The sequence below is a fragment of the Melopsittacus undulatus genome, chromosome 3 (genome assembly GCF_012275295.1).
Source record: "Melopsittacus undulatus isolate bMelUnd1 chromosome 3, bMelUnd1.mat.Z, whole genome shotgun sequence".
Taxonomy (NCBI): domain Eukaryota; kingdom Metazoa; phylum Chordata; class Aves; order Psittaciformes; family Psittaculidae; genus Melopsittacus; species Melopsittacus undulatus.
The window spans coordinates 78649868-78676706 of record NC_047529.1 but is presented as its reverse complement, the minus strand read 5'-3'; the positions used below and the strand labels follow the sequence as shown (position 1 = coordinate 78676706).

At 39.4% G+C, this 26839-nt stretch overlaps 1 protein-coding gene across 1 annotated transcript; it reads left to right on the top strand.

Annotated features, from left to right (window-relative positions):
* The first annotated feature begins 249 nt into the window (after positions 1–249).
* Positions 250–22866, top strand: MYCT1 (MYC target 1). The gene is made up of 2 exons (XM_005150078.3): positions 250–499; positions 18980–22866. Exons 1-2 carry the CDS (start codon positions 250–252, stop codon positions 19510–19512), a joined length of 783 nt encoding a protein of 260 aa, XP_005150135.2. The 3' UTR covers positions 19513–22866.
* The last annotated feature ends 3973 nt before the right edge of the window (positions 22867–26839 follow it).

Below are 26839 nucleotides of genomic sequence, written 5' to 3'. Positions count from 1 at the left end.
TTAAAAGCCTGTTGACATTTCTTCCTTATTGAAAATCCCAACCAAATACAAGTGCTTTTGAATGTTTAAGGAAGGTCTTCAATATAGAAAATCATTAAAGGAATGACAAAGGAATTTTCATCTCTCTATCTCTGGACATTTGGGGGCTTGAAAAGTTTCAGAGAAGGAGGAGATTTGGTATTGTTCTGAATCAATTTGCTCTGGCTAAGGAAATGACGAGAAGGAAACTATTCCCCCATCTGGGGAACCATGTGGTGTTCCAAGATAAGGCAAGCACTTGCTAATTCGAGTCCACAAGCAGGAAACGTGATACATACATTTCCTTTCAGGCAAACAACACAGTTCCCTGGCAGCACGGAAGTATTGCTTCAACTGCTAAATCTCAAACATTCAGAAACCCATCGCTCCTCTGTGGACATACAATTCTGTATTTGTTATTTGGATGTTATGGATAGAAACAGTACTTTCTCTCCAATCACATGGCCACCAAAGTTTTGGGGTAAGGATTTTGTTTCTTTTTCTAGAATATTGTTAAAGTAGATGCTGACATTAGCTGATGATTACCTTAAAAATTCATCTACATACTTTAAAGCCTCATGTTGGAAGAACCAAGTAATGGATAGATTTTGTATTTTTTGCAGGACAAAAGATTGTTTTCCAGATGTTTCTTTGACAAAGTTTTATCATGTTTTTAAGCTAATCAAGACAGCAGGAACTTCCAGGGCAGAATTGATTGTTTGACAAAGTTAATTACTGGAGTAGGTTGAAAAGGTGTCTATTGACTTCAGTAAGTTTCAGATCACGTAGATATTCTCAACCATTTAATGGATGTACCTACATGGCAGACACGATCTGTTTCATCTTCTGATAGCAGAAACTAAACATGCTGCAATATTTGGAATGAACTCTTATGTCTCCAGAATGAAAAATTATTTTTTTAATTTGTTGTGGTGCCTCATGATCGGATTTTCCTTACTTTTTCCTCAATGTATATTTTGATTATTATTCATGAAGACTGTTTTATTTCACACAAATCTGGGAATGGTTCATTTACTGAAACATATAGAGTGTGAGGTGGAAGTATATGTTATGCTGAAATTCTTTCAAGGTTCTGTGAAACAGCTGTGGAGAACACTCCCCCCCAAAACACTTTTTTTTTTCTTCCTATATTTAACATTAATATGTATTAGCATTTATCATTAGTAAATAAGATGATCTGGTTTTGTCTATTATTCTATTGCTGTTGAGCAGTGACACCTCCAAGAATCTGTGCATAATCTAAAACTAAAAAATAATATACATTAACAAAATAGGACTTCTGTTGCATAAAAGTACCCCGGGAAAAGACTGGAAAATAACTATACAAGAAGATTGAAAGAAGTTCCTTCATTTCCTTAGTATAAGAAACAAGAATCTGTCGAATGCCTTCCATATTTCTTGCAGTGACACTTATTTTCCTACTGGGAGACCATGAGCAACTCACTTCATTTTTGTGTCTAAAGACTAGGATAATGATACTGGACATCTTTAGAAATACTTGAAGATCAGCTGTGGAAAAAATACTGTCATTAGTGTCTCAGAGTCTCTTGTTGTCTGGAGGTTGTCTGCTGGACTCTGAATAATAACTATAATTTTTATAGAGTAGAACTACATGTAACTCTAAAATGGCTTTTTCAGAGCAAAAAAGAAAGTGCTTTCATCAGCATGTACTTTAAGAATCCTTGCGTAAAATGTACATTTCCTTGTTACTGCAGGTTTTTCAGGGTATGCTTTAAAGATTGTTTCACTGGTTTTGTAAGCCACCCACTATGTAATGCTGTGAGTGTGAATACATTGCCAAGATGCATGTCCTTTTCCATGTGTGACTTCTCAGCAAGCTTCTATGGACTCGGTTTAAGTATAAACTTTAATATGTGTGCAGGCGTTTGCTGAGAAGGACTAACTGAGAAAAAATAAATGCTGTAAAAATTATTAAAGCAGCTATTCATAATGATATTTAATGTCTTGCAATTTTATAAACCATCTATTGTCTAACTGCTGGTTCCCTACTCTGGAAAATATATGGGAATCCTGTTTTCTAAAGCTGTCCAGTTTCCAGTCGTAACTTCACACAATAGCATCTTAAATGTGACGGTTAGAATTTTAAAACAATGAACAAACTAAACTGTCCACTGCTTATTTATGTGTAGGAACATATACATCTTCCTACAACTGCTCTAGGCTGGTGGAAGTGTGTACGAATAAAGCTGCGTAGATAAAAACAAGATATACACACCTTGATTTAAGTCAGTCATGCTGTGTGAACTGCCTAAGTAGTCTAAGTCCTCTCTATACATTCGTGCAAAACCCCTAGCAAATAATAGTATAAAAAAAAGCACACTGTTTTCAAGGTCAGTGTAGAGTAAGTGATAGCCTGGACAGTTGATAACATGCTTAGATACAGATCTTGCAGGAATTATTCTTTTGAATTTAGTCTTCACCTCACTTCATCATTCTCCAGTATTTTTTAAATGCTAAATTATGGAGCAGAGTAAAACAGAAGAAGCAAACAAGTAGTTTTGCTGTCCCAAAGTGAGTTCTGCTGGAAATGAAGATCAATCATTAATCCTACAAACATGCAGGAGCTCATATCTTTCAGGTGCCAGCTTCTATGAAGCTATGTAACCTCTGGTCACCCTCTTTTACAGTGGGAATCCACAGTGTGGTACTTCAGGAAGGATCGCATGAGAAGCACTTAAAGCCAGCATCTGCTGAACTTCACTGCTGTTGGCATCACATTGAACTGTAGACAGAGAATCTTTATTTTATTTTATTTTAACTGGTAGTTTCAAAAGGAGGTTTGGCAATAACTGAGTGGGAAATTCAGTTTGGTACCCATCCATCAACTACTTATCCATTTTTTACTGTTTTAATATAGTCTTTATTGGGTTCATTTTGATTTGTACGTTAACAGTGGGAGTAAAGATGTTTCCATTTTGACCACGAGTGCATTTCTTGTAATTCCTAAAAGCATTTTCAGTTGCACACAATTAAATATAATACATGGCTTTGAGACAATCCTATTTCTGCAGTGCACATAGTAATATACTTTGGGATCAGGAAATTTAATTTAAATAGTACATCTGATCATTATGACAGCAGCAGAGAGAAAAAGTGTAAGCAGATATTAATCAACATATCAGCTATCCTTCAGTCTAGCTTTACTCAAGTATCTATCTAAAAATGCAAAAATATAATTTAATACCTTAAAAACATTAACGACAAATTTTATTTTCTTGAATCAGAATCCAGGGTGTTATTTGCCCAGTGTGTGGAAACCATGCCACATATCAGCTGGCTTCCAGCATTTGTATATATTGCAAACTCCCTGGCACGAATACTTCGAACATTATCGCTTGACCTTATGAGCTACAAATGCACTCATGCATTTAAATATAATGTAAAATTTTGCCTTGTCTGTCCCTCAAGCCATTGGTCTTCTCCTCATTAAAATGTGTCTGCTTGAAAGGAGACAGACTATATACTTCACTGGAAAAGAGATCATTAGGGATGAGTATATTCTAACATCTGACACAGTGTTGTGGTATCACGTTATTGGTGTAGCAATAATGGTGGTCAAGAACTTTGCATCATTCTCTTTATGAACTAAAATATTACTTGTGAAAGGCAAATATGAACAGTAACACAGACATCAAATACAGGAAAGTCCGACGTAGACAGGCATGGGACCTGTTTTTTCTTCTGGGATCCTTCATTGGTATTAGCTGTGGGAGAACAGAAGCCACAGCAGCAAATCCAGTCTAGTTCTTTGCAAGTAAGAAAAAGATTAATTTGGCTACCTGCGTGATGACTAGGTTAAGCCTATTGGCTTCCACTCTAGTGACTATATCAGTGCCATTTCCGGCATAACTGGGTGGTCTTTTTGCATTCCCTTTTCTCCCTTTCACACACTTTGTACCCTTGCAGTCTAGCTTTAGCAGCAGCAAATAAAGACTCAGCTATCCTGCTGGAAATGTGAACACACAAAGGCCACAATTTGGAGCCACTTGTGGAACTCTTGATAGCAGATGTGGCAGTGATAGTTTCTACAAGGCTACTACTCTTCCCATTTTGATGGCTGGAAAAGACCAGCATAAATCAAAGTACCGCAGAGGGCCTTTATCCTGGTAGATTGTGTGCTGCTAATAGGGACTCCGTTTAGCTGAAGATGCAATTCTTTTGCTGGCAGATAGGAGGAACTGAATGTGTGACATAGAGCCAATATACATGCTTTACAACACTGGAGACTTTTTTCTTAGTAAAGGGGTTGAAAATCTGACAAAGTAGGAGGAAAACAGGAGCTCTGGATTCAGGTGCAGTATCAGCCTCAAGGATGTACTTCCGGAATTGCTGTTTTCCTTCTTCTGTTGAATCCCCTCTTCTTACTTTTCAGGATTTCACCCTAGCATGCATATACTTCCTGGTATTTTAATCTGTGACAATCAGCCAAAAGGTGATTGAAGATACTCTTGATAAACTAGATTCTTTTTCTTGCAATTGGTCTCTTTTTTGTCATTTCTCTGTGGTTTGGTAAACCCCAATGATTTTAAAAGTGCAATGATCTGCAGCATATCACACAGCATAAGGGGCTCGTATCACAAGGAATAAATGTCTTCACAAGAGATATATTCTCTTTCTGCAAAGACTTTGGGTTAAATCTCTGATGCCTGTAAAAATCTGGACCAAGTAAGCTTCTTTCTTTTGAAATCACTCTGCTGGAGTCAGACAACATCAGACTTTACAGGCTTCTGTTGTTGGAAGCAGTCCCAATGGGAGAAGAGGGGCAAAATGTTTTCCTCCAAACTCATGATGCAGTCCTGCTCTAGTGTTTTAGGGAATAGTTCCTTTCAGTGCTTATCCAAGTTGCAGGATATTGTCCTGTTCAGAAAACTTAGACTGAAAGAGCATGGAGCCTTTTAGTGTGCCAGTATGAGTATTGCCATGACCCAAAACACCACACTATATTTTTGATACCTAAGGGAGCAGTTCTCCATTCATATTACTACCAGGGACAATAAATTAAAATCGTATTCCAGTGATAACTGATTGTCCATTTTGATTTTTTTTTTTATGCTCATTGCCTTAATTACCCGATAAGAATCAGAATTAAAAGCAAGACAAATTCATCAATATGTGGTGAAAGAAAGGGAAAGGAGCAGAATGGGCTTAGCAAATGCTATCAGAAGAAGAGATTATCCATATATCTGACTTCATGATATATATAAACATAATTATTATTTACATACATATATATATGTATATGTATAAAATGCCATCTTCAGCCTGAATCTGCATCTCCCCATCTGAGATACACTGACTACATCTGCAGCAATAACTTTCCTGCTCAGACTTCCCAGGATGCTTTATCATGCACTACCTTAGTAAGTCTGGTTGCTTAACACTTGAATTTCAGAGTCTGAAATCTGGTTTATCAGGGATACTGATCCATCAGTCAGGACTTGCAGCTCAGGGCTTTACCTCCTGGTGTGTGATATTGAAGGACTCAAATAATTGAGCAGACTTCTGTCCCCATCTTGATAGAGTTAAAATGAGAGCAAATTGTATGTGAACAAACCCTCCTTCCAACACCCCACCTATCTTTTCCAATCCAATAAATGGTTCCTTCTTCCAGATTTGCTATTAGAGGTTTCCTAGAGCCCTGCTAGTTCTCTATTACTTTCTTAACCTTCCATCTTCTGACTAATATTATCTCCTTATTCCAGCTGAAGCCTTTGGGAAAAAAACACAAAAGTTGTACATCTCCAAAGCTACCTTTGCATATCCTTATGACCTCTAATAACAAAGAGCAGCTTGTCTTTCATTCCAATTTCACAGCCAAGCATATGTACTGATAGTAGCTAAAGAGCTTGTTTTGAAGAGCATATAATTCAAATGCCCTCAACTATTGGTTCTAGTATAAGTAAACAGCATGTGAATTTAGACAACCCAATGTAAAGTAGTCTAATACAAAAACTAATAAAATAGGAAGGAGGGATGCATTAACTCATTAGTTTCTGGAAGATAAGACAGATAGTTCCTCCACATTGCAGGTCCCTATTCAAAAAAATAGAGAAAATTCCCTGTGCTGCTTCATAGGAATATTGTCAAGAGAAAGGCAATGAGGTAAAATGTGACACAGAATCAAACAGAAAGATGGTTCTGTTTTTGCAAATATTTCCCGTAAACACACTGAGTTTTTTCAAGTACATTTATCTGAGAAACAGATGTACAGCACAGATATAAAATATAATACATTTAAAAAACACTGTGAAAGACGAGATCTTTAAAGTAATGGTACATCATCAAAATGTGTAAGATCTTGTTACAAGCCTTAAATCTAGCATACCTCCAAGTTCTCCCTCCTGCTCCTCAGTGCAATGTTACATGATGCCACCGATTTAGTAGTGAAGCCATACTTCCAGATTACTTAACCAAAGATTTTATTTGAATGAGTAACTTCTTTCACAATGATGAAGAATAACAGTGATTTCTCCGCATAGTGAATTTACAAAAATCAGGACAGTAAAAATCCTATACAGCTAGGCAGAGATTTTAGGACAGGGACCAGATTGGTTTGTCTGTTACAAATGCCACACTCTAGGACCTCAGACAGACCCTGAGAACATAGTCCACAGATAAAAGCAAATAATGGCAACACCAGTAAAACTCAGCTTCAACTAAATAGGAACCAAGACTTTATTCTTTGCCTCTTGGAGAGGGGCTGTAGGGTTGTACATCCTCCAAGGCCCAGCAGCATCCAAGTAGCTTTTGCTACATGGCTTCTGCAGCAACAGAGATTTCCCCTGACTAATGGCAATCTCTTTTGTTCCACTTCAGATGAGATACTGATCCACATGAAAATCCTGTGATAGAGAGGTAGAAAATGTCACATTATTAAATCACTTCGCAAGTGCTCAAGTGGTCGGAAGCTGATTTAAGTATTAGACATAATGTTTATAATTGTCATGGTAGCTAGAGGGCTGCTGGGGCAGCAGAGACCCACACATACCACCTTTCCTCTGCCTGAACCTGTTAAGATATCTACAGGGAAGAGGGTTATTGTCCTATCTACCAGGTCAAGGTCACCAGATCTTCCTGTTTCCAGCTCCCCTGACCACAATGTGAGCTGGCTTGGAATGCGTCACAAGACAGAAGCAGAGCAGCCTAGGTCAGTGACTCAAATAGGACACAGCTTTCATTTAAATAGTGCTAATGCTGAGAGAAATGGCAACAAGGGTGTGGGTTTAACTGAAGAAAGATAAAAGACAGCATGTGATGGTGAGGCATTAGCAATGGCAGTAACTGTGTTTGAAGATCAGCCCTTCAGTGGCAAATGACAGCAGTGAATCTCCTTCTTCTGTAATACTGCATCTCCTCTGAAATCCCGCAGAAATACTCTCATACCAAGAAAGAAATAAATCTAAAACTTGTGATGTAACTAAAAAGGAAGGCATTGCTCAGCTTCCCTTTCTGCTCCAGGATATACCACATCTCTGTTCCCTCTCAGCTGTGTTTGAAAAGGGATGATTTGTATGCAGCTTTTCAGTTGGATTTCTTAAGCATGTGGCAGTATTGGGCTGGAGTGGCTGTGGCTGTGTTTCATTGTCTTCAAGTATTGCTACAGCGAGCCTGAAGCAGCCAGGCAAGAGATGCTGCACTGCCACCTTCTAATGCCACTTATCCTGATGCCAAACTTGTAGGAAAACAGCATTTCCTCTGTGCTCCATCAAGGACAGAAGTCAAGGTCATACAGCAAATCTAAACATACTCTGCCACACTGATTTATCCAGGAGACAGAACTGTGTCTTAGCTTTATGCTGTGTTTTATTTTCCAGCTAGCTTTTGAAGGTACCATTTTGTATCAACTTCTAGACTACTGTTGTTTTATATAAACCCTACATAAAAATTTATCAAAGAAATCATATACTGTCCTCTTAAGAGGCAGAATGGCAAATTATTCCAAATTTAATGCAATTATGAGTATTTTGCTATCAGTTAAGCAAAAAATTTGAAAAGCAAGTGGAATTTATCCCTTCCATTACTGAAGCAAAAGGGATTATATCAATAGTCAGACCTTACACTTAGGAAGGTAATATACAAATCCATTCCAAGATCTTATTTGCAGCTCTGTCAGAGAGATAAAAGTAGATATTAATGAGAGACTGATTTTTTTCCTTGCCCTTATTCTGGCAAGCCCAAAGAAAAGAGTATTACTGTAGTTGGATGAAAGCAACAAACTATGTCATGAAGAGACCAGTCTTGTTCTTGCACTATGCCTATTCAGAGCATGATTTCTTTCTTGTGTATAAATTATTCTTTTAAAGTGAGTCTGTCATCCTCAGGCGATGTTTTGTTGCATCCCAATTACTTCTTCTTTCTTGCTTTCCTAACCCCTCCATACAGCCACTGATTCGTCAAATGCTTAACTATCATTAGCAGGAAGGACACAGAAGGAAGAGGCAAAGTTTCTTCAGAGTATTATTTAAATATTAATTAAACGCACAATATATACATGTTTTGGCAATTACACCTACTGTATTGAATATGTGGTGCTGCTTATTGTCACATGAGCTGTTGAAGAAAAATGCTCAGTATTTATACACAGCTTCCGATTTTATTATTGCAATTCGCTTAACCAGGAGTTGAAAGTCTTTGTAAACCAAATGAGTGGCTGTGAGTGGTATCATCTCTCTTACACAGATTAGTCTGGAGTATGGAGATGAAATGAGATGTCCACTATCACAGAAGATCACAAAGTACAGTCGGGACTAACGACTGACCCTTTTGTCTTTGTAAGGTTATCTTCACGTCATAACCCTATCCTTTTGCCTGGGGAAAAAATAAAAAGAAAATCTGAAAAAAAAAATAAAAAGAGACTATCAATAACAGTACAGAAAACTTAATTTCTTCCTGTTTTCAAGGTAGAAGCTTCACTTCCTATACAAAATAAAAGGTACTTATTCAGATTTTGAAACCTATTGTGTAGTAGTTAAATTTGCACTAAGCAATCCTAAATTATTCTCCTAACATAAATTATTCCTCTTCTACTTGAGGAGATGGAAAAGAGAGTTTGATTTTCATGTTTGGAAAATGAGGCAATTGTAACTTCAGATTTATCTGTTAGATAATCTCAACCAAACTCCATCAAGAACACAAATATATACAGCATTGTTATGAAACAATGCCTAGGAAATTTTCAGCAAAATAATCGGGGGAGAAAAAAAAATTCAGTTCAATGCAATGCAAAACCTTGTTTGGGCTCTGATACATGCTTCCTGAAGCAAACTACGAGGCAGTTTCTGCTTCTTAGGAGAGGTCTCTGCCTTACTTCTGTGGCATTTTATTTGCAGAAGAAAATTAATTCCCTGTTTCAGACATTTGATTTCACAATCCAGGATCTTAACACACATTTATACCATATTTGACCATTTAACTGACATATGTTGATTTTGCTTTAAAAAAAAGGTGTTATATGGATGCTACCAAGGTAGTGGAATAATGAGCCAACCAAGCAGGCACATGGCTTCTGTGGAAGTTGCATAAATTACCCAGACAGAGTATAAATGAAGGAGACAACTGTTGGCTCAGTTTATTCTGGAGTGCAGGAGTATCTAAGCAAGTAAGACCTGGACCAGCTTGATGCAAACTCAGCCTCCCAAACATCACTGTCTCACGTGGAACAAGTACCAATGTCTCACTTCACGCTGAATCTTCAGCCTGTGTCATCTGTTATCAGGATGACAAGGGTCATCAAGAGCTGACTAATACTCCAGGTCTGTAATCATGTCACTTAGAAATGATACCAGAATTTATCAGCATATGGTTGCACAGATTCTTGTAAGTACTACTTAATTATGTCTTCTAGCCCACACTGAAATTAGTATTCATAGAAAAGTTTGATTCAAAAGAGATCTCTGAAACAGACTGATGTTCACACAGGAAGTAAAAAGAAAAAAAACCCTAAAATTTCTGAACTGTAGATAACTAATTGAAGAGTACAGTACTGCCAGTAACCTGGAAACCTTGTGCTTTGCTCTAACCCTGGATGCCTTCTGTTTTCTTAAATGTAGCACACATATTTTGGTATTTCCTCCTTAATTTTAAGAATTTTAGGAAATCCTAATTAAGATTCCAGGCTGGTCACCCAGGCTCTCATATAGCAAATTATTTTATACTCAGGCTCTGTAAAATAATCTTATCAATTAAGTAATAACTACAAGGCCATATTGCACTGTAGCAAATTGTGATTTACTGTTTGGGTGAGGTACATGCAGAGACAGTACAGCTCAGGGCTATGCTTTGGTTTTGTGAGGTTAGTTAAGAGTGCTTCACCAAAGGATTGATTGCTGCACAAGTGGAAAAGATTAAAATTATGTTACAGACTTTGTAATGCATTAGGAACCATAAGGAAACCACTCAGTAACAAAGTTTCTATCTCTGTCTGCATAAAGGAATCTTTGTCTTGTTTTATATAGTTATGCCAAAGGCATTACATTAAACATGCTGACATCTCTATCTTAGATGTTTCCTCCTGATTATTACAATTATCTTTATCATTCCAGTAAAAATCAACTGCCAGTAATATCGAGGGAACATCATCATCTCTGAGTTGGTTTGTGCAATACTGAGATGGCATATTCCACTCTTCTGTATTTTTATCACAATAAAATTAGCATATTAGTAAACAAAGCAAATGCACTCTGGTGCAGGGAGATCATTTTGGACATCATTGTGGATAGTGAGAAATATAAATTTAAGAACACGCTTAGCCTCATGCTTCTCCATCAACACAAATATTTGCAGAAAGCCACAAAACTGTGTTAGCTTTACTTCACTAAGCTTCTGAACACTTACGCTGTGCCTCAGTCTACTTTACTTTTTAAGCCTCTGCAAAATGCTGCTCCTAAGTGTTCACGTCAGTGTAATTCACTGCTGTTCTGTGTTTTGTGTCTTTACTAATTTTCTCTTTAATCTGTTATCAAAATGTTTCTTGTTGCCTTTTTCTGACACCCAATTTTAATAGAATTAAGGTGGTTTGAGTGTTGTTTAGCTATCCAGAATAAATTTCCAGCAGAGGGCAATCTTGTTCCTGAGTAGGTTGCTCGTTTGTGACTGATCCTCTAATAAACAGCCTCTCTTCTGCATTTGAAACCGAGAATTAGTCCAAGGGCACAGACTGCATGGGTTTTTTTTTACTTGTCATTTACTTAGCAGTTTTTCAGACGCTTCTGGAGCCTATTTGCTTACATGGTCGAATAAAGTCTTAGAAACTGCACAAAATACCACCAGTATGGTCCTTGAGGGGCCATCTGTTCTACCTTCTTTTATCAAGACAGGATTAACTATATTACAACAACTCCTGACTGACACTGATTTTTAAAATCTTTAATGGAAGTAGATGCACCACCTATCTGAACTATCTATTCTAATTCTTACCTGCCCTCACAGATAGAAACATGTTTTCACATTGCCTTTGTTCTACTTTTTATTTTATCTGCTGTGGACATAAACCCAACTGTTTAGATATTAAAGTGCAAGAATTACTCTCTGTTGCTGCAGAAAAGAACCTTGCACTAGCACAAGCCAAATAAAACACCTCTCTAGCAAGCTGTGTCTGAATGCAGAGCACTGACATTTCTGACAGCCTAACTATCTGACTGATTTTGTTTGTTAGCTCTCATGTCCTGCAGTCTGATTTTCTTGCAGCTTTTTTTTCCCACAGATTCTGTGGATGCCACCATCTTCATCTGCTTGTTTCCTGGACTTCACAGCTACCTGAACCTCCTTGTACTGTCTCATGTCACTCTCACTCTTCTCACAAGAATTGTGTGTGACCTTTCTTAAACTTCTGCTATGACTAAGATCACAGCTGGTTGATATTACACAGCAACAGATTCACCCACCCAACTGAATCATGGACTGCCTACAAATGATTAATGAGAGGTTGTTTTGCTAATACAATTAGTGACAAAGATCGGGAAGATAGTAGGTCAACACTTGTCAGATAAAAGGAATTGCATTTATGAGCACAGCATGGCAACAGCAGCACAGAAGATGGTTACCTATACCAGCTCTGGTTTTAAATTAAGTTCTCTTGGAGTTGGTAGAACCAGCATAAAATAGTTAAAATCACTTCAAACATTCTATAGTGGAGAAAAGTGGTAGCACTCTGGGCCTAGAGTATTTTTTCCTTTCCAAACTTACTGCCCGGAACATGTGAGGAGTAGTTGCAGCCTGTCCAGCTTAGAGATATATATTTGCTATAGCTGATGGAAGATGCTATGAGTTTGTTCAAACTGATGGACCCAGGCTGCTTCTGTTTCGTTTTGCATAAATGAGGCTGTTTTCTGAACATCTATTGTGACTTCCCTGAGCCTCACTTGAAAAGCTGAGGCACTGAAACTCCAGTAATATAGTGTCTGAATAATTCTTATTAGTCAGGTTACTAGATTTGTCATTTGTAAAATGCAGTTCATGCTTTAACACGCTAGCTGGTGCTCTACACTAAGCTGTGCAATGCTCAGTTATGAATTCACATATGGGTTTGTGTGTTTTTTATACCAGCTTTTAACACTAAGCTTTCATTTCAGGAAAAAATATAGGGTGACACAGAGGCTCAGCTGGATTTTTCCATGTCTGAGATCAAACCCTCTAACAGCTGTCAGGGTTTTTCAACTTTAGGTTAAGGCAAGCTGATGGCATGTGCAGAAGCATGTGTGTGTGTAAGGGGAGGAATGCTTACATAGACAAGTTTTGAGTCACTGGCACATAAAATCACATAAAGAAAAGAGAGCTCACAAAAATGTGAGAAGGAAAGAATGAAAATGGAAATAAAATTAGACATCCAAATTTTTGATTGAAACTATGAAAATAGCTCTTTTGTGCTATACAACATGGTGGTATGTTCTGATACATCTTATTGCTAATACTGCTGAAATCAGTGAATTCGCATTCTGCATGCAAGCTTGCATGGAATAAATTTTGGATGTCAGGTATGCAATGCTTCATGCTAGTTTTGGACAGGTGAAAGAAAAGAAAAATGGTAGAATTACTCTGAGTTGCTGAAGTAAAATTGCAGAATCCTGGTCTAATGTAATATGAATAAAACATCTCTGTAGCAAGCTGAGTTTGAATGCTGAACAAGGCCGTCCTTGACTGACAAGATACTTTACCTCTTCTAATAACTAAGATATAACTACTTCATTATTTCCCTTTTAGTAAAGCAATAACAAAAAACTAACAGCTCCAAAACATAAAGAAAATTGTCATATTTGAAAGTCACCCACTAGAAATCAAATAAAATGTGTAGGTATCATCTCACGCTATGAGTGTCTCTGCCTACTTGTGCTTAGCAATAGCATGAGCAGACCAGATGCTTGGAAAACTGTTTCTTTATTAGCTTTATCAGCTATTATTGGCAAAGATTCGGTTCAAATTCAAGTCATGTGTGCACAGCTTGACTAAAAGATGCTTCTCAATTTCTCTTCCCTTTGTGTTCAGTACATTGTCCTATCTTCCCCCACCCCACCCTGGTTCTTGCTCTGTGATGCTCTCATTGAAGCTGCTACTGACATGATTTTCAAAGGTACTGCCATCCTTTCATACACATGGCCATCTGAAAAGTTTACAAATGCATATTTTGTGAGTATGGAGCAAGGCAGATCTTGTGCCCATCTTAATTTTACACCTTGGGGAATTTATCATAAGGTTATAGGAACAATGCAAATCAGGATTTCCTGACTTTTGGGAGCAAGATGCTGTTCCAGTCCATTGCAGCCACAGCTGAGGGCAAGAGGGAGATTCCTTGGGAAAATGAATCCTCAATACAAACATGTTTCAAATTCAAAGGAACACCTTGTTATCTGATGTGGTCCATACACATGAAAGGAAAAAGAAACCCTTCCAAAAGTAAGGGATTGACCTGAGTACGTCTCCAAGGATCTTGCTAAGCTCCACAATAGAGGCAGGATTCTCCATCACAGAAAGCAAATCTATTATAGGAAGATTTCTGTTGATCCAGGGGCTGACAAGTCTACATAGGTACTGTGTTGCCAAATTTTAGTGAGGTATATCCTAATATAAGGAAAGAGAGAATGTAGCTCACTTCTCAGAAGATTTACAGGTTCATATGATGTTTGTTTGGCCTTGCTGCTGATGTTCGGGCTGTATGTGAAGCAATTATTTCAGAGCTGAGTGCTAGGAAAAATACCTTATCAGGCAGTCTATCATCTTTACTAATAACATGTCCAGATTTCTCCTGTGGGGATTCTATAGAGTGTTAAGGACTTACTAGAGGCTATCAGTTCAGTAGGATATATACTAACACTTCATATATACAGTTTACAGAAAGTTATGAAAGCTTTGCAGAAAGCTGCAAAAACCAACAGAAAGCTTTTCAAAGAGAGGACAATAACCCCCTGTACAAACCTTTAGTACTTTATTTGCTTAACGCTGCATGCAGAAATCAGAGAGGAGGGAAGAGAGGGACTTCAGAATGAATTGCCTGATCTGGATAGATGCTGTCCTAACAGACGTGCTGGCTTGGTGTTTAGGTCTGGGGATAGCATCCTGAAGTCATAGGTGTTACTGTGGGCTCTGAACCACCAACATTTTTTTCATGGACACACTGGAAATACCATAGATAAGAAAGGTAGTGTAGCTAAGATACTCAGCAGCTTTGTTTCCTTATCCTTTTATTTTTGGATTTGTATCTCAAAGTCTGTCCTGAGACAGAAAAAAAATCTGATTGAAAAAATCCTTTGTCCTTCAGCTCAGTTGGTGTTAGAAGTGAGAGAGGAGAAAATTGACTGAGGTGGACTGAGGTGGAGTGAGGTGGAGTACCATATCTTTTTGGTTATGGCATAACCAAATAAAGTAAGCAGCGTGAGCAGCCTGAGAAACATACAGATCAAAACACATTTAGGCAACCAGCACCTAGGGAGTTATTGTTATTGGAAGCATCCTTACTTTATCCCAGTTTCTTTTTTCCTTAAAAGCAGAGGACAGAATGACATGAACAGTTCTCAGGAAACCATAAGATATTACAGTGGCCCTGTGGGAGACACTTTGTGTGGGTATTGCTCTGACTCTCCTGAAAGGCTAGTTCTGCCCTGCCAGATTAAGGAAGAGAAAAACAACTCCCTGAAAGTCAGCTGCTCCCCTCAAAATCCCAGGTGCAGCAAGTCCCACTCTGCCTTTGATCTCTTTCTCTGTTTGGTAATATTTTCTCCAATGTACCTCAGGGCTATGATCACTGGGCAGAGGAAATCAATGGGCGTAGATTTACAATTCTTCAACGTTAGTTTTTAGAACTGAATTACATTTCAGTGACATTCATCCTCTGCAGGGAGTGAACATAAAAGCAAGTGTGGCCTATTAGTGTGATCCAAAATCCCCACTGAAGTCACAGAGAGTCTGGGAATAGAAAGAATAAAGTGTCTGAAACAAATGGGTCTGGTGATATTTCTAGAACCAATAAGAATAAATGTAGGTCCAAATGGGAATGAGAGCATTTGGGGCACTATATGGCCACTGCAATAGTCAGTGTAAAGCCAGCTGAGGTTCTGCACGGCATAATTTAACCCTCTATTTTTACATTCATATATAGAGGTAGAAAAATAAAAGAATCAAAGTAAAAAAAAAAAAAATAAAGAAGACATTATCCAAAGGGATAATTGTTTGTGCTGTACCTCCAGCACAGGGGAACAGCACGTGGGAAGGACTGAAGAGCTGCACTCGATACTTTTGTCAATTCCCTCATCTGCTTTTAACAGTGTGAAATGCTGATTTGATTGTGCAGCTGGTGAAAATTATGGCTAGAAGGATATAGGGACAAATCCTCACCATGGTGCATGGCAACCCCAGAGCCAGGTACGCTGATGCAGCTTGCTGTGATTGTGCTCACTCTCCAGGCTGCTGAGCCCCACAGAGATCCTCTTTGCCTCCTGCCCACTGGAACTGAGAGCCCAAATAGGAGCTGGGATATCAAAGAGCAGCACAGAGCCCTGTACCTGGGCTATCCCTGTGCAGTCTCAAATATAATAACCTAACAAGCATTCCAGCTGAGGTGTGAAAGAAATCAGCCTAAGAAAGGACTAGTTCTTGCTCCACTTACCTGTAGACACGCATGGACAACAGTAGGGGGTACTCAAGACTGCAGGTTTAGTACTTGGGAACTGCTGTCTTTAGGATACCCCTGGGATTTACTCAACTGAAGGTCACAAAGTCCTGGCTCTCCCTCCCCACCTCCAGGAGTATGAGTAGGAAATTGCAGTAACAGAATGTATTAAATCTATTAAAATGGCATAATAGGCTATTCCTGACCAAAAGGGACATGCTAATTCCTGCTGTGCCTCTGAAGATGTTGATAAAGGGCAGAATGATGACAAAGCTCTGATCTGCAGCCAGAAGTTGCAGTGCAGGATGCTGCCTGTGGGTTCTTGCAAAAAAGCAGAAAAGTCAATCACCCTTTGACTTTAGTCTACCTAGTCAAGAGTTTCTTAGATGTAGAAATGAGGGCTTGGAGCAAAATTATATTTTAGGGTCAAGTCTGATCCATCTCCGAACAAAAGGGCAACAAAGTGTTCCCAAGAGGGAGGAATGCTCTGCAACATTATCTTTTGCATTATCCTCTCCAGTCTTTATTCTCCCATTTGAAAAGGATAATGGTTATAAGACTATCTGAAAGCAGACGTTACAAGCAAGCAACAGTAGGATTGTACAGCCTTCCAAATATCATGGCTTAATTAGAGCTTGAATGTTCTGGGCCTCATGGAACTTCAAGGCTATCCTAAAAGAAATATAAGGTGAATAAACCTGGATAGGAGATTCATGGTGATGTCAGTAATTCATGATAAAGCTGGTCTCACATGGAACCACACCTGCAAAGGCATGTTGGGCGAGCATACTGCCCCTCTGTCAGGGTCTGATGGGCAACAGCAAAGGCTGTGCTTCAGTTTAATGCTGCTTGGAGTCCCCACCCAGAACCCTGTGAAAATTTTATGCTAAACTTTCTGGTGCTTAAAGAGCTAATTTTCCCCAATTGCAAATATGAATCACACAGCTAACGTTTTGTCACTGGAGAAAAGAAGGTAGGTAAGGAAGGTAATAATAACTAATTCTTAAAGTACAATTATACCAGTAATTATTTACATCTTCCCTGCTGAAAAGAAAGTAAATGTTTGCTTTACCCCTCCTGCAGTGACCTGCTTTAAGTTTAAGCCTTGGTAGGCACTGAGGCCTGACTTGAGCAAAGGCATCTGTTGGCACATACTAGGGTGCCTCTGCCTGCAAGCTGGTCCCACTAGCTATGCCTGGCACCTCTCCTCTCCCTTCACTATGTGCTCTTCTCCATGGCTGTCCATCAGCCACTTGCTCCCTTTGCCTATTCAACACCTGCTGTGGCTAATCTTCACAGCTTGGATTCAGTGTCATTATTTCTGAAAAAGGACTGTTTGTGCAGCACCGTAAATTCAGGGGAAACTCTTTAACAGCAGTTTCCCTGCAAGAAAATGTTGAGCCTACTCTCATCTTGCCCTTTTTGGGCTCTAACATTTTGACCCCAATCCTGGAGTTGCTGCCTTCTGTTATGAGGATCAGACAGGCACAGCGTTAGCTAGTCTGAGCTTCTGTACATTGCACAAGTTACTCACTTTTCTCTGTCTAATGAATACAATTTCCTTTTTAGTACAAATAGTTCACAAGCATGATAGGACATTATAGAATAAGAGTGACAGAGCACTGGAACAGGTTGCCCAGGGAGGTTGTGGAGTCTCCTACATAGGAGATATTCAAGGCCTGCCTGGACAAGTTCCTGTGTGATGTACCCTGCTCTTGCAGGGGGTTTGATCTTTTGAGGTCCCTTCCAACCCTCAGGATTCTGGGATTCTGTGATTCCGTGACAGATAGAATAAACATGTTTCAAGCTGTTGTGTTGTTCTTTTTCCCTTATTCCCTCTTTGCTCCACCAGTAGTCAATGTGATCTCCCTTCTTGTTAAAGATCCAATTCATTTTTAAATTTTGAAGGGATCTATAAAGGTTTTTTGTTCATTTCAGGCCTTATCCAGGATTAAAAGCGTATCTCCAAACTTTTTAGAACAGCAAAAAAGCTGGTGCTCAGTTGCAAAAGTAGGTGAAGTTTTCTGAAGTAACAGTCCTATTCTTAGAAATATACAAGTAAATAATTTCATTTCAGAAAGAAATCCTAGCCATGTTTTTCTTTGTTTTCAGATCTCTTGATTCTTGAAAGCATTTATAAAAGATCCAGAAATTTACTTTTCTTAATAGCAGAGTAATGCACCTTTCAACTGGGCATTGGGGATGGGAAATATTCAGGTGACTTACTATTACTAATGTTTATCTCTGACCAATTAGGATATATTAATTTACATTAATTAGTATGAGGATTTAAAGTAGCTGTTACCCAGCAGTAAAAGGATGGAACATGTTCTCGTTCTTTAATAAATATAAGGCTTACTCCTTTAAAAATGTGGTAGAAGCTACATCACTGTTGTAATAGGTGATTTTGCAAACACATAAACATAGAACATCAACATCTATAAACATGACAAGTTTGCATAAATCTGCACCTCATACTGCCCACAGAAGCATATGCTTGGCAGTTTCTTAGCACATCTTGTCGCTGGTGGGTGGCTGATTCTGGAAGAGACTGATTTTTCCCTTGCATTGGTACAGAAACTGGTATTAAATGCAAGCTACTTTCTGGATCTTGTTGAATTATGCAAATTAAAATAAAAAAACACCATAAAGGGAAAGCAATCTGAACTGCCGGTTTTGTGTTGTAAAGTCTGTGTATTACGTACAAAGACCTTAGGGTTTGTTCATCTTTTAAGGAGGCTGCCATCTTCAACTCATTTTCTGGCAGGAAAATCCCTCAGAGTTAATGAAATAACTTTGCTGTGTATTGTTGTTGTATTTCAGAACAGATAACAATAGCCTTCACAGTGTCAATGGTGATCGGACTGGTGATTGGAGGCATTATCTGGGCACTGTTTACGTGCTTGTCCCGTCGCAGAGCTAGTGCCCACATTTCCCAGGGGAATTCCTCAACCTTCAGCCGTCGGTCCAGACCATCCTCCCATGGCAATACTACTGGCAGGACTGGATTTTACCGCAACAGCAGCTGTGAACGTCGGAGCAACCTCAGCCTGGCCAGCCTCACCTTCCAGCGGCAAGCATCCTTGGAGCAGGCCAACTCTTTCCCCAGGAAGTCAAGCTTCCGTGCGTCTACCTTCCACCCTTTCCTGCAGTGTCCTCCTCTCCCTGTGGAAACGAACAGTCAGCTGATCACCCTCACTCCCACAAATACCACCACAACCCTTGTAGGAAGCACCACCAACAGCTTGAGCCGACCTGAATTCCACTGGTCTAACAACAGCCTCCGCATCTGCCACTCCACACAAACCCCCCCTCCTGCCTATGAAACCATCATAAAAGCTTTCCCAGACTCCTGAGCTAGGTCCCTGAGGCAAACATGCATGTGTATTTTATGAGGAATCTCAATCATCTCAACAATTTTCTGTGCATGAAGAAGACCTCTGAGGAGTCTCCAGCTGCCATTGTGGAGGGAACATATATTGCCCAGGGGCGGGCAGCAGCGATTTCTTAGTGCGCAATATCCCACTGTCCAAGGGATCACTTGTCTTTGCACTGCTGGCTCTAATTTACTGCTGTGCCATATGCTTCTGTATTTATAGTGCTGTATCTGTAACTGTAACCACTGTTCCTTTATTTTAGATGAAAGAAAATGGTGCCACAAGAAAGATCATTTCCTGAAGAAGCAAATCATCTTAGGGATTACTGATACACACTTTTCTGCAAATTTCATTATTCTGTTTCTTTAAATCAAACAAACAAAAAAAATTCTGGTTTTATGTATTTTTTCAAGGGTGTTAAATTTTCAGAGAACACCTCCCATTACCCACCTTCTTTCTATAACCACAGAAGAGCTTCTGTCTGAGGAATTATAGACACAGAACTTGCAATGTCACAATCCTGGCTGTGGTTGTAGGCTGATTGTAGAGGATCTTAAAAGACTCCATATTAGGGTAGCTTGTTGAAGCTTGTTGAAGCTTGTTGAAGCACATGAAGCTTCATGCAAAGAGCAGTTTTTAATAACTCACAAAATTAATGGTAACATTTATAAAGAGTTTTGTGTCTTCAGCCAGCAGAACAGGTAGACACATTTTAATAGCTGCTAAGGCTTGTATGGGAGCAGAACTCCTTGTGTTTCATTTTTCTAGTTCTGGTTATCCAGATAAGCAGCATGAATGACAACTATTTTTTTTTAATTAAGTTTCCCATTTTGCTATGGGATTACTCATTTCCTTATTTCAAACTGTTTTTCTCAAATTGCACGATTTAATTATTCTTGGCAAATAATTCTTTGAAATCTTGTCTTTCACTAAAGCAAGATTTTAGACATCTACAGCTGAATACTGGGATTGTACAATTAGCTGGAATATGAAGATAAAGATGGATTATTTAATTGAGGTTAACATATATTCTTGATTCTTATACTTGTATCATGTCAAGCTAACCCCTGGCTTAGTAGAGACTAATTTCACTGATGTGAAAAAAGTCCAGGATTTGAAAATGACACAGACAAATCAGGCCTGATTTAGGTCTCACTGCATCACTTTCCTGTTATATATTTCATGTTCAAATAAAGAATTTCTACAGCTAGAGAAGCAATCTTCTCACTTACAAATAAGCCTGTTGTTGCTAAAAGGGCTGGGCAACTATAGTTGCAGGACTCCTGATTCTTAGAGGGCTGCTCCTGTGCTTGTGTACAAATCCTTATCTGTCTTTTGGGGTGGACAAGGATTCAGCAGCTTTTGAGAACAAGCAAAATGCTTAGCATCTTACTTTCCAGGCTTTTGGAGACTGGCAGCCATGCATCCCTTTGCTGAGCTCAGCATCCCTCAAAAAGCATGGGTTTTGTTCTCTGAATCTTCCAGCCCATTATCACCCCACTTGCAAATATTGCTGCAAACAGTGAGCTTACAAGTGTTACTTACTGCAAACCACAAGTATTCCTTAATGTAAAGGCAAATTATTTTGCGTGTATTTACTGACTGGCTTTCGTTGTTTTATTTTTAGCGTGCAACATTTTCCCTTCTAGGGAGATATACGTACTAGAAAAACAACCATTTACTGTTTACAGAACATTTCACTGCAGACACTATGAGTTTTAGTACACTGAGGACTTATTGATAAGACTGCCAATCTGCATTTGGCTCATTGTAGAAAAACAATAGTCCTCTGGAGAAAGAAAGTTGTGTTATTTCATTCATTAATAATACTTCTTTTCCTTTAGAGTCTTACTGAGTCTGGTGAGCATTATTACATGCACAAGTGTGCTCACAGTGTTGTAGCTCTAGAGTAGGTTATGCCACCTATTTCAGCACGCCTGCAAAAGGCAGAATTCCTTGGCCTACAGTGTGTGCCCAGCTGGATGAACCTTCTTGCTCTTTGAAAGTGAAATCATTTTGCAGTAGAACATTTCACAGCATGTTATTATTCGTATTACACTATATTTAGTATATAATGTCTATAGAAAGAGAAGCTTAAATGTACTGTATTTTTTTTCCTCTTGAAATCTGTACTGGATATCAAAGCATATTTTCTATCTTCCCAGGATTAGGGAAATTAAAACCACAGACTGTTTGGTGCATAACCAGCATGGCTGTCAGATACATAACTACTAGTTTAAACTATGTCTGAAATTAATGTTTTGCAAGCACTGTGGAAGCTTCAGAATGTGAAATAAAGTTAAATGTTAGCATCTCAAGCTCATGCCCTTCCTTAAGGCCCTTGCTGATTTACATAGGAGATTCTTTAAAGGGAAGGATATAATCTTTACTTATTCAGGTTAATGTAGCTGGAAGTGTGAATGAGGACTTGGTCCTGCCTCTGCTTATGTTGGGAGACACCCCGAAGCTGAAGACGTTATATGAAATCAAAGCTGGAATTTGCCATATGAGAACAATTTTTAAGGATTACAAGTGAGAATCTCTCTCACAAACAGCAGTGTTTACAGATTTTTAAATCCACTGGTTTCCAAGCACTTAGACTTCAGTTCATAACATGTTTGAGCACAGGCATGTTTAAAGAGAATGGGCAATCACTGTAAGGTTCATGCTTAAATGGACTCATATACACTTTATTACATTAAGACCAAAGTACATTGCACAGGCTCAACCCGCAAACTAAACTGTGGGATTTGGGAATCATTTGGTGTTTGATATGCAAAAGATTATATTGCTCATTGCAATGGTCTTTTCTAGCATTTTGTTTCAATTTAAAACACTGGAAAGAAGACCTGAATTTAAAATAAAATTATTGCTACAGGTTTCAAGATTTCTAACTATTTACAAGCAATGAATGAAGTTTCACAATAATATTGCATGTAATACATTTTCACAGTAACAGGCAGTGATTAAAAAGGTGCTGCCAGAATTCACACAGGGACTGACAGGGAGAGCTTTGACCAGCCTGTAGCTATCCTGCACTTTGTCCTGAAGTGAGCAGAGCTACTTCTGTTCATAAAAAGAAACACAATTTTATTATTGTCATGTACACAAAAACAATTGCTCCAGTTCCAGTTCCATGTAGAAGACAAAACTTGACAGCTCTCTGTCTGAGAATAGTCACGTTCTAGCCTATTTACAAAAGTAGCTCCTGCTATATTCCTTGACTTTTCCCTACTGAAGAACTGCTGGTCACCTCTTCAGCCAGCTACTGACTATGATACTGTAACATGCTGAACATGCAGTGTCTTTGACAAATAAAATTTGGAAAGCTCACTTGCAATTTACCTTGAAGTTTTTTGAGTCATCTCAACATCCATTCTTAGTATAAACTGAAAACTACATTTACTGGAAATATCCTCTCGGAGGTGAAATGACACATGCCAGATCCCTGACCTATAGGCACTTGATGAAATTAGGTGATGTCTATGATGCAGTACAGTTCAGGAAAAAAAAAAGGAAAGGAAAGAAAAGAAAACACTAATTGGAAATTTACCTCTGGCAAGTCCAGAGCAGATTAAGGAAAACAGCACTGACATTTAAAATCATGGCAGTCAGGTGAAGTTCCTGATGACTGGAAAAAGGGAAATATAACCCCCATTTTCAAGAAGGGGAAAATGGATGACCCAGGGAATTACAGACCAGTCAGTCTCACCTCTGTGCCTGGCAAAATCTGGGAGCAGATTCTCTTGGAAGGCATGCTAGGGCACATGAAAAAGAGAAATGTGCTTGGTGACAGCCAGCATGGCTTTACTAGGGGAAAATCCTGCCTGACCAATTTGGTGGCCTTCTATGATGGGGCTGTAGAACTGATGGTGAGGGGCAGAGCAGCTGTCGTCATCTACCTGGACTTGTGCAAAGCATTCGACACTGTCCCACATGACATCCTTGTCTCTAAATTGGAGTGTCATCAATTTGATAGGTGGACCACTCGGTGGATAAAGAACTGGCTGGATGGTCGCACTCAAAGAGTTGTGGTCAACGGTTCAATGTCCGGCTGGAGATCAGTAACGAGTGGTGTCCCTCAGGGATCGGTGTTGGGACCGGTCTTGTTTAATATCTTTGTCGCTGACATGGACAATGGAATTGAGTGTGCCCTCAGCAAGTTTGCCGATGACACCAAGCTGTGTGGTTCTGTTGATACGCTGGAGGGAAGGAATGCCATCCAGAGGGACCTTGACACACTTGTGAGGTGGGCTGATGCCAACCTCATGAAGTTTAACCATGCCAAGTGCAAGGTCCTACACCTGGGTGGGAGCAATCCCAGGCACAGCTACAGGTTGGGCAAAAAGGAAATTCATGGTAGTCCTGCGGAGAAGGACTTGGGGGTGTTAGTCAATGAGAAAATGAACATGAGCCAGCTTCAGTGTGCACTTGCAGCCCAGAAATCCAACCATATCCTGGGCTGCATCAAAAGGAGCGTGACCAGCAGGTCGAAGGAGGTGATCCTGCCCCTCTACTCTGCTCTCGTGAGACCTCACTTGGAGTATTGTGTGCAGTTCTGGTGTCCTCAACATAAAAAGGACATGGTACTGTTAGAACAAGTCCAGAGGAGGGCCACAGGGATGATCAGGGGACTGGAGCACCTCCCATATGAAGACAGGCTGAGAAAGTTGGGGCTGTTCAGCCTGGAGAAGAGAAGGCTGCGTGGAGACCTCATAGCAGCCTTCCAGTATCTGAAGGGGCCTACAGGGATGCTGGGGAGGGACTATTCATTAGGGACTGTAGTGATAGGACAAGGGGTAACAGGTTGAAACTTAAACAGCAGAGGTTTAGATTGGATATAAGGAAGAAATTCTTTACTGCGAGGGTGGTGAGGTACTGGAATGGGTTGCCCAGGGAGGTAGTGAATGCTCCATCCCTGGCAGTGTTCAAGACCAGGTTGGATGAAGCTTTGAGTGATATGGTTTAGTGTGAGGTGTCCCTGCCCATGGCAGGGGGGTTGGAACTAGATGATCTTAAGATCCTTTCCAACCCTAACTATTCTATGATTCTATGATAACTTCACAATAACAGAGAAGTCTTGAAACCAGCATTAGAAAGTGTTTTAAACCTCAGGTGCATTACATATATCTTCATCTGGGTTTCTTAATAAAAGTGAGTTTTCAGAGGGGTTCAGTGTTTGGAGTTTTATGTGTGACTTTGTGAGGAATTATTTATTTACCTTTTTGAATGCTGAAAAGGATGACAAGACCACAGTCCCTTTTTCAGTGGAATATTAAGAGTGACTAAAATTGACTCAGTATTTTTCATTCAGCTGGGCTAGAATTTTGAGAAAACTACTGCATCAGTGAACAGGTGAACTAGTACTGCCAGCAGCTCTTTTTGAAGCACACAGGGCAACAGAGTGCCAGTGACTCCATTGAGGATCTCCAGCCCCACTGTGCTAGGTGGAGGCTGTGCTTTATTCTGTGCTTTTGCCCTCAAACAGTTTGCAGCCTAAGGAAGCAGCTTGAGAGAGAAGTCTGGTTTGCAGAGCTTGTTTCTGCTTTTAACTTGTATGGAAGCTTTTGGCTCCGATCAGATTTCTGACGATGTTACTGCATAAGGATGGCAGTGTCTGATCGGCATGGACCGGATCGCAGAGCTATTTCAGTAAATATGTTTCCTGTCTGCTTTCCTGGTGATATTCTGCATCAGAGACATGTTTTCATCTATTTAGCAGCAGAATCAAGTGATTGTGTGCTGAGGGCTGTGAAAGAGCAATTGCACTATTTTAGAGCAAGGAGTTCTTTTAAACAAGAGTAGCTTAATCATGAAAGGGATTACGCACAGCAATGGGACTGAGATAACAGGAAATTGGATTTGCTGATTTAGGACATAACTGTCTGATGTGCCTATGACTAGGGACAGTATGGAAAGGCATCAGAATGCAAAATTATTTCTATCTAGTTCAGGGTGGATCTACATCCGTATTGATCCGCTCTTTTTTCATGACAATACGTTGATGAGTACATGGGAAAGGTGATGCTGCTTTCTTACTCCAGCTTGACAGGAGCACAGATCACAGCTGTCAGTAATTTGCATTTCCGGGATATGTATGGAAAAGTCGCCAGTGAGTAGCTGTGCACTGAAATGGGATGAACCGTCAGCCTCTAGACTGACCAGTCTAGGGCTTGAGTTGAAGCACACTTGAGAAGCAAGGAGCCCCATTCTCTGCCCATGCTCTGTTCCTGTGCTGTATATCCTGGTGATCTTTAAGGATTCCCTTTAAACCTTTTTCTAGTGGGACTGTAGATTTTTTTTTTCTTCATTTAGAGCTTCTCTATTTAGTTCCATAGTAAGTTCGGTCTCTCTGTGTGATAAAAATACACGTCTTCACTCCATCCAATTCTTTTGTTGTTCTGCCAAGTAACAGAGAAGATGACTTTGTTATCCAGAGAATCACTTTGAGGAATTGATTGGGTTGCAGGTGATAAGCTCTCCAGCACTAGTTTGCAGCATCAAAGCACTGCTTTTTTCTATTTTTTTCTCCTTGGGCAAATGCCATGGAAAGATAGACATCTTCTTGCTAGCACAAACTGACAAACACTATTCAGTAAAATCCTGAATTGCCTTGCAAAATTCTTATAACTCTACAATGTGCTAATTCATAGTGCAGATATTTTTGAACATTTTGGGTAACATAAAACTGACTCCTGTGAAAATTCCTGCCTGCTCAAAACATATTTTTAGGTGCTTGTGTATACACTAAATAAAATCTTTCAAAGAGTCTAAATGCTTCTAGGCATTGAATCACTTCTGGAAAGGAGATTGAACATTAAACATGTCCCCACATCTTTCAACTATATCTGAAATATTAGCTGAAAAAAATTCAACTCTCTGAGACACCAAAGCTAAGCATGTGCAGATTTTCATCTCTTCCACAAATCCAGGGAACCTGCTTTAGCCCAGAGATATCCCCAGAGAAAGCAAAGTTATACTGGAATTATAGAGGAGGGACTGAGAAAGCTCAGTGTAGGTTAGGACAGGCTTCAACAAAAGTTGGAAAATGGCATATTTACCATGACTTTGTACAGTTAGTGAAGTGTGACTGTGTTTAATGCCCTGAAAAATGCCTTAAAGGGTCTCTACTGATTCAGTCACCCCTGATTCATAACAAAGCATATGCATCTGCATGCCTTCTCAGAAACATTTTATGGGTACTGAAGGCTAGATATCATCACATACATTTATGCGTTAACTTGGTTCACAGCAGTATAAATAGATGTCCCTGCTTCTTTAAAAAGATATTCAGAGGCTAGGTGAT

Bases quoted from the DNA above. Each gene is read 5' to 3' on its own strand.
- MYCT1 (XM_005150078.3), top strand. From the start codon at position 250: ATGTGGTGTTCCAAGATAAGGCAAGCACTTGCTAATTCGAGTCCACAA. The intron at 500-18,979 runs GTAAGGATTTTG...GTTGTATTTCAG, and splicing joins ATGGCCACCAAAGTTTTGGG to AACAGATAACAATAGCCTTC.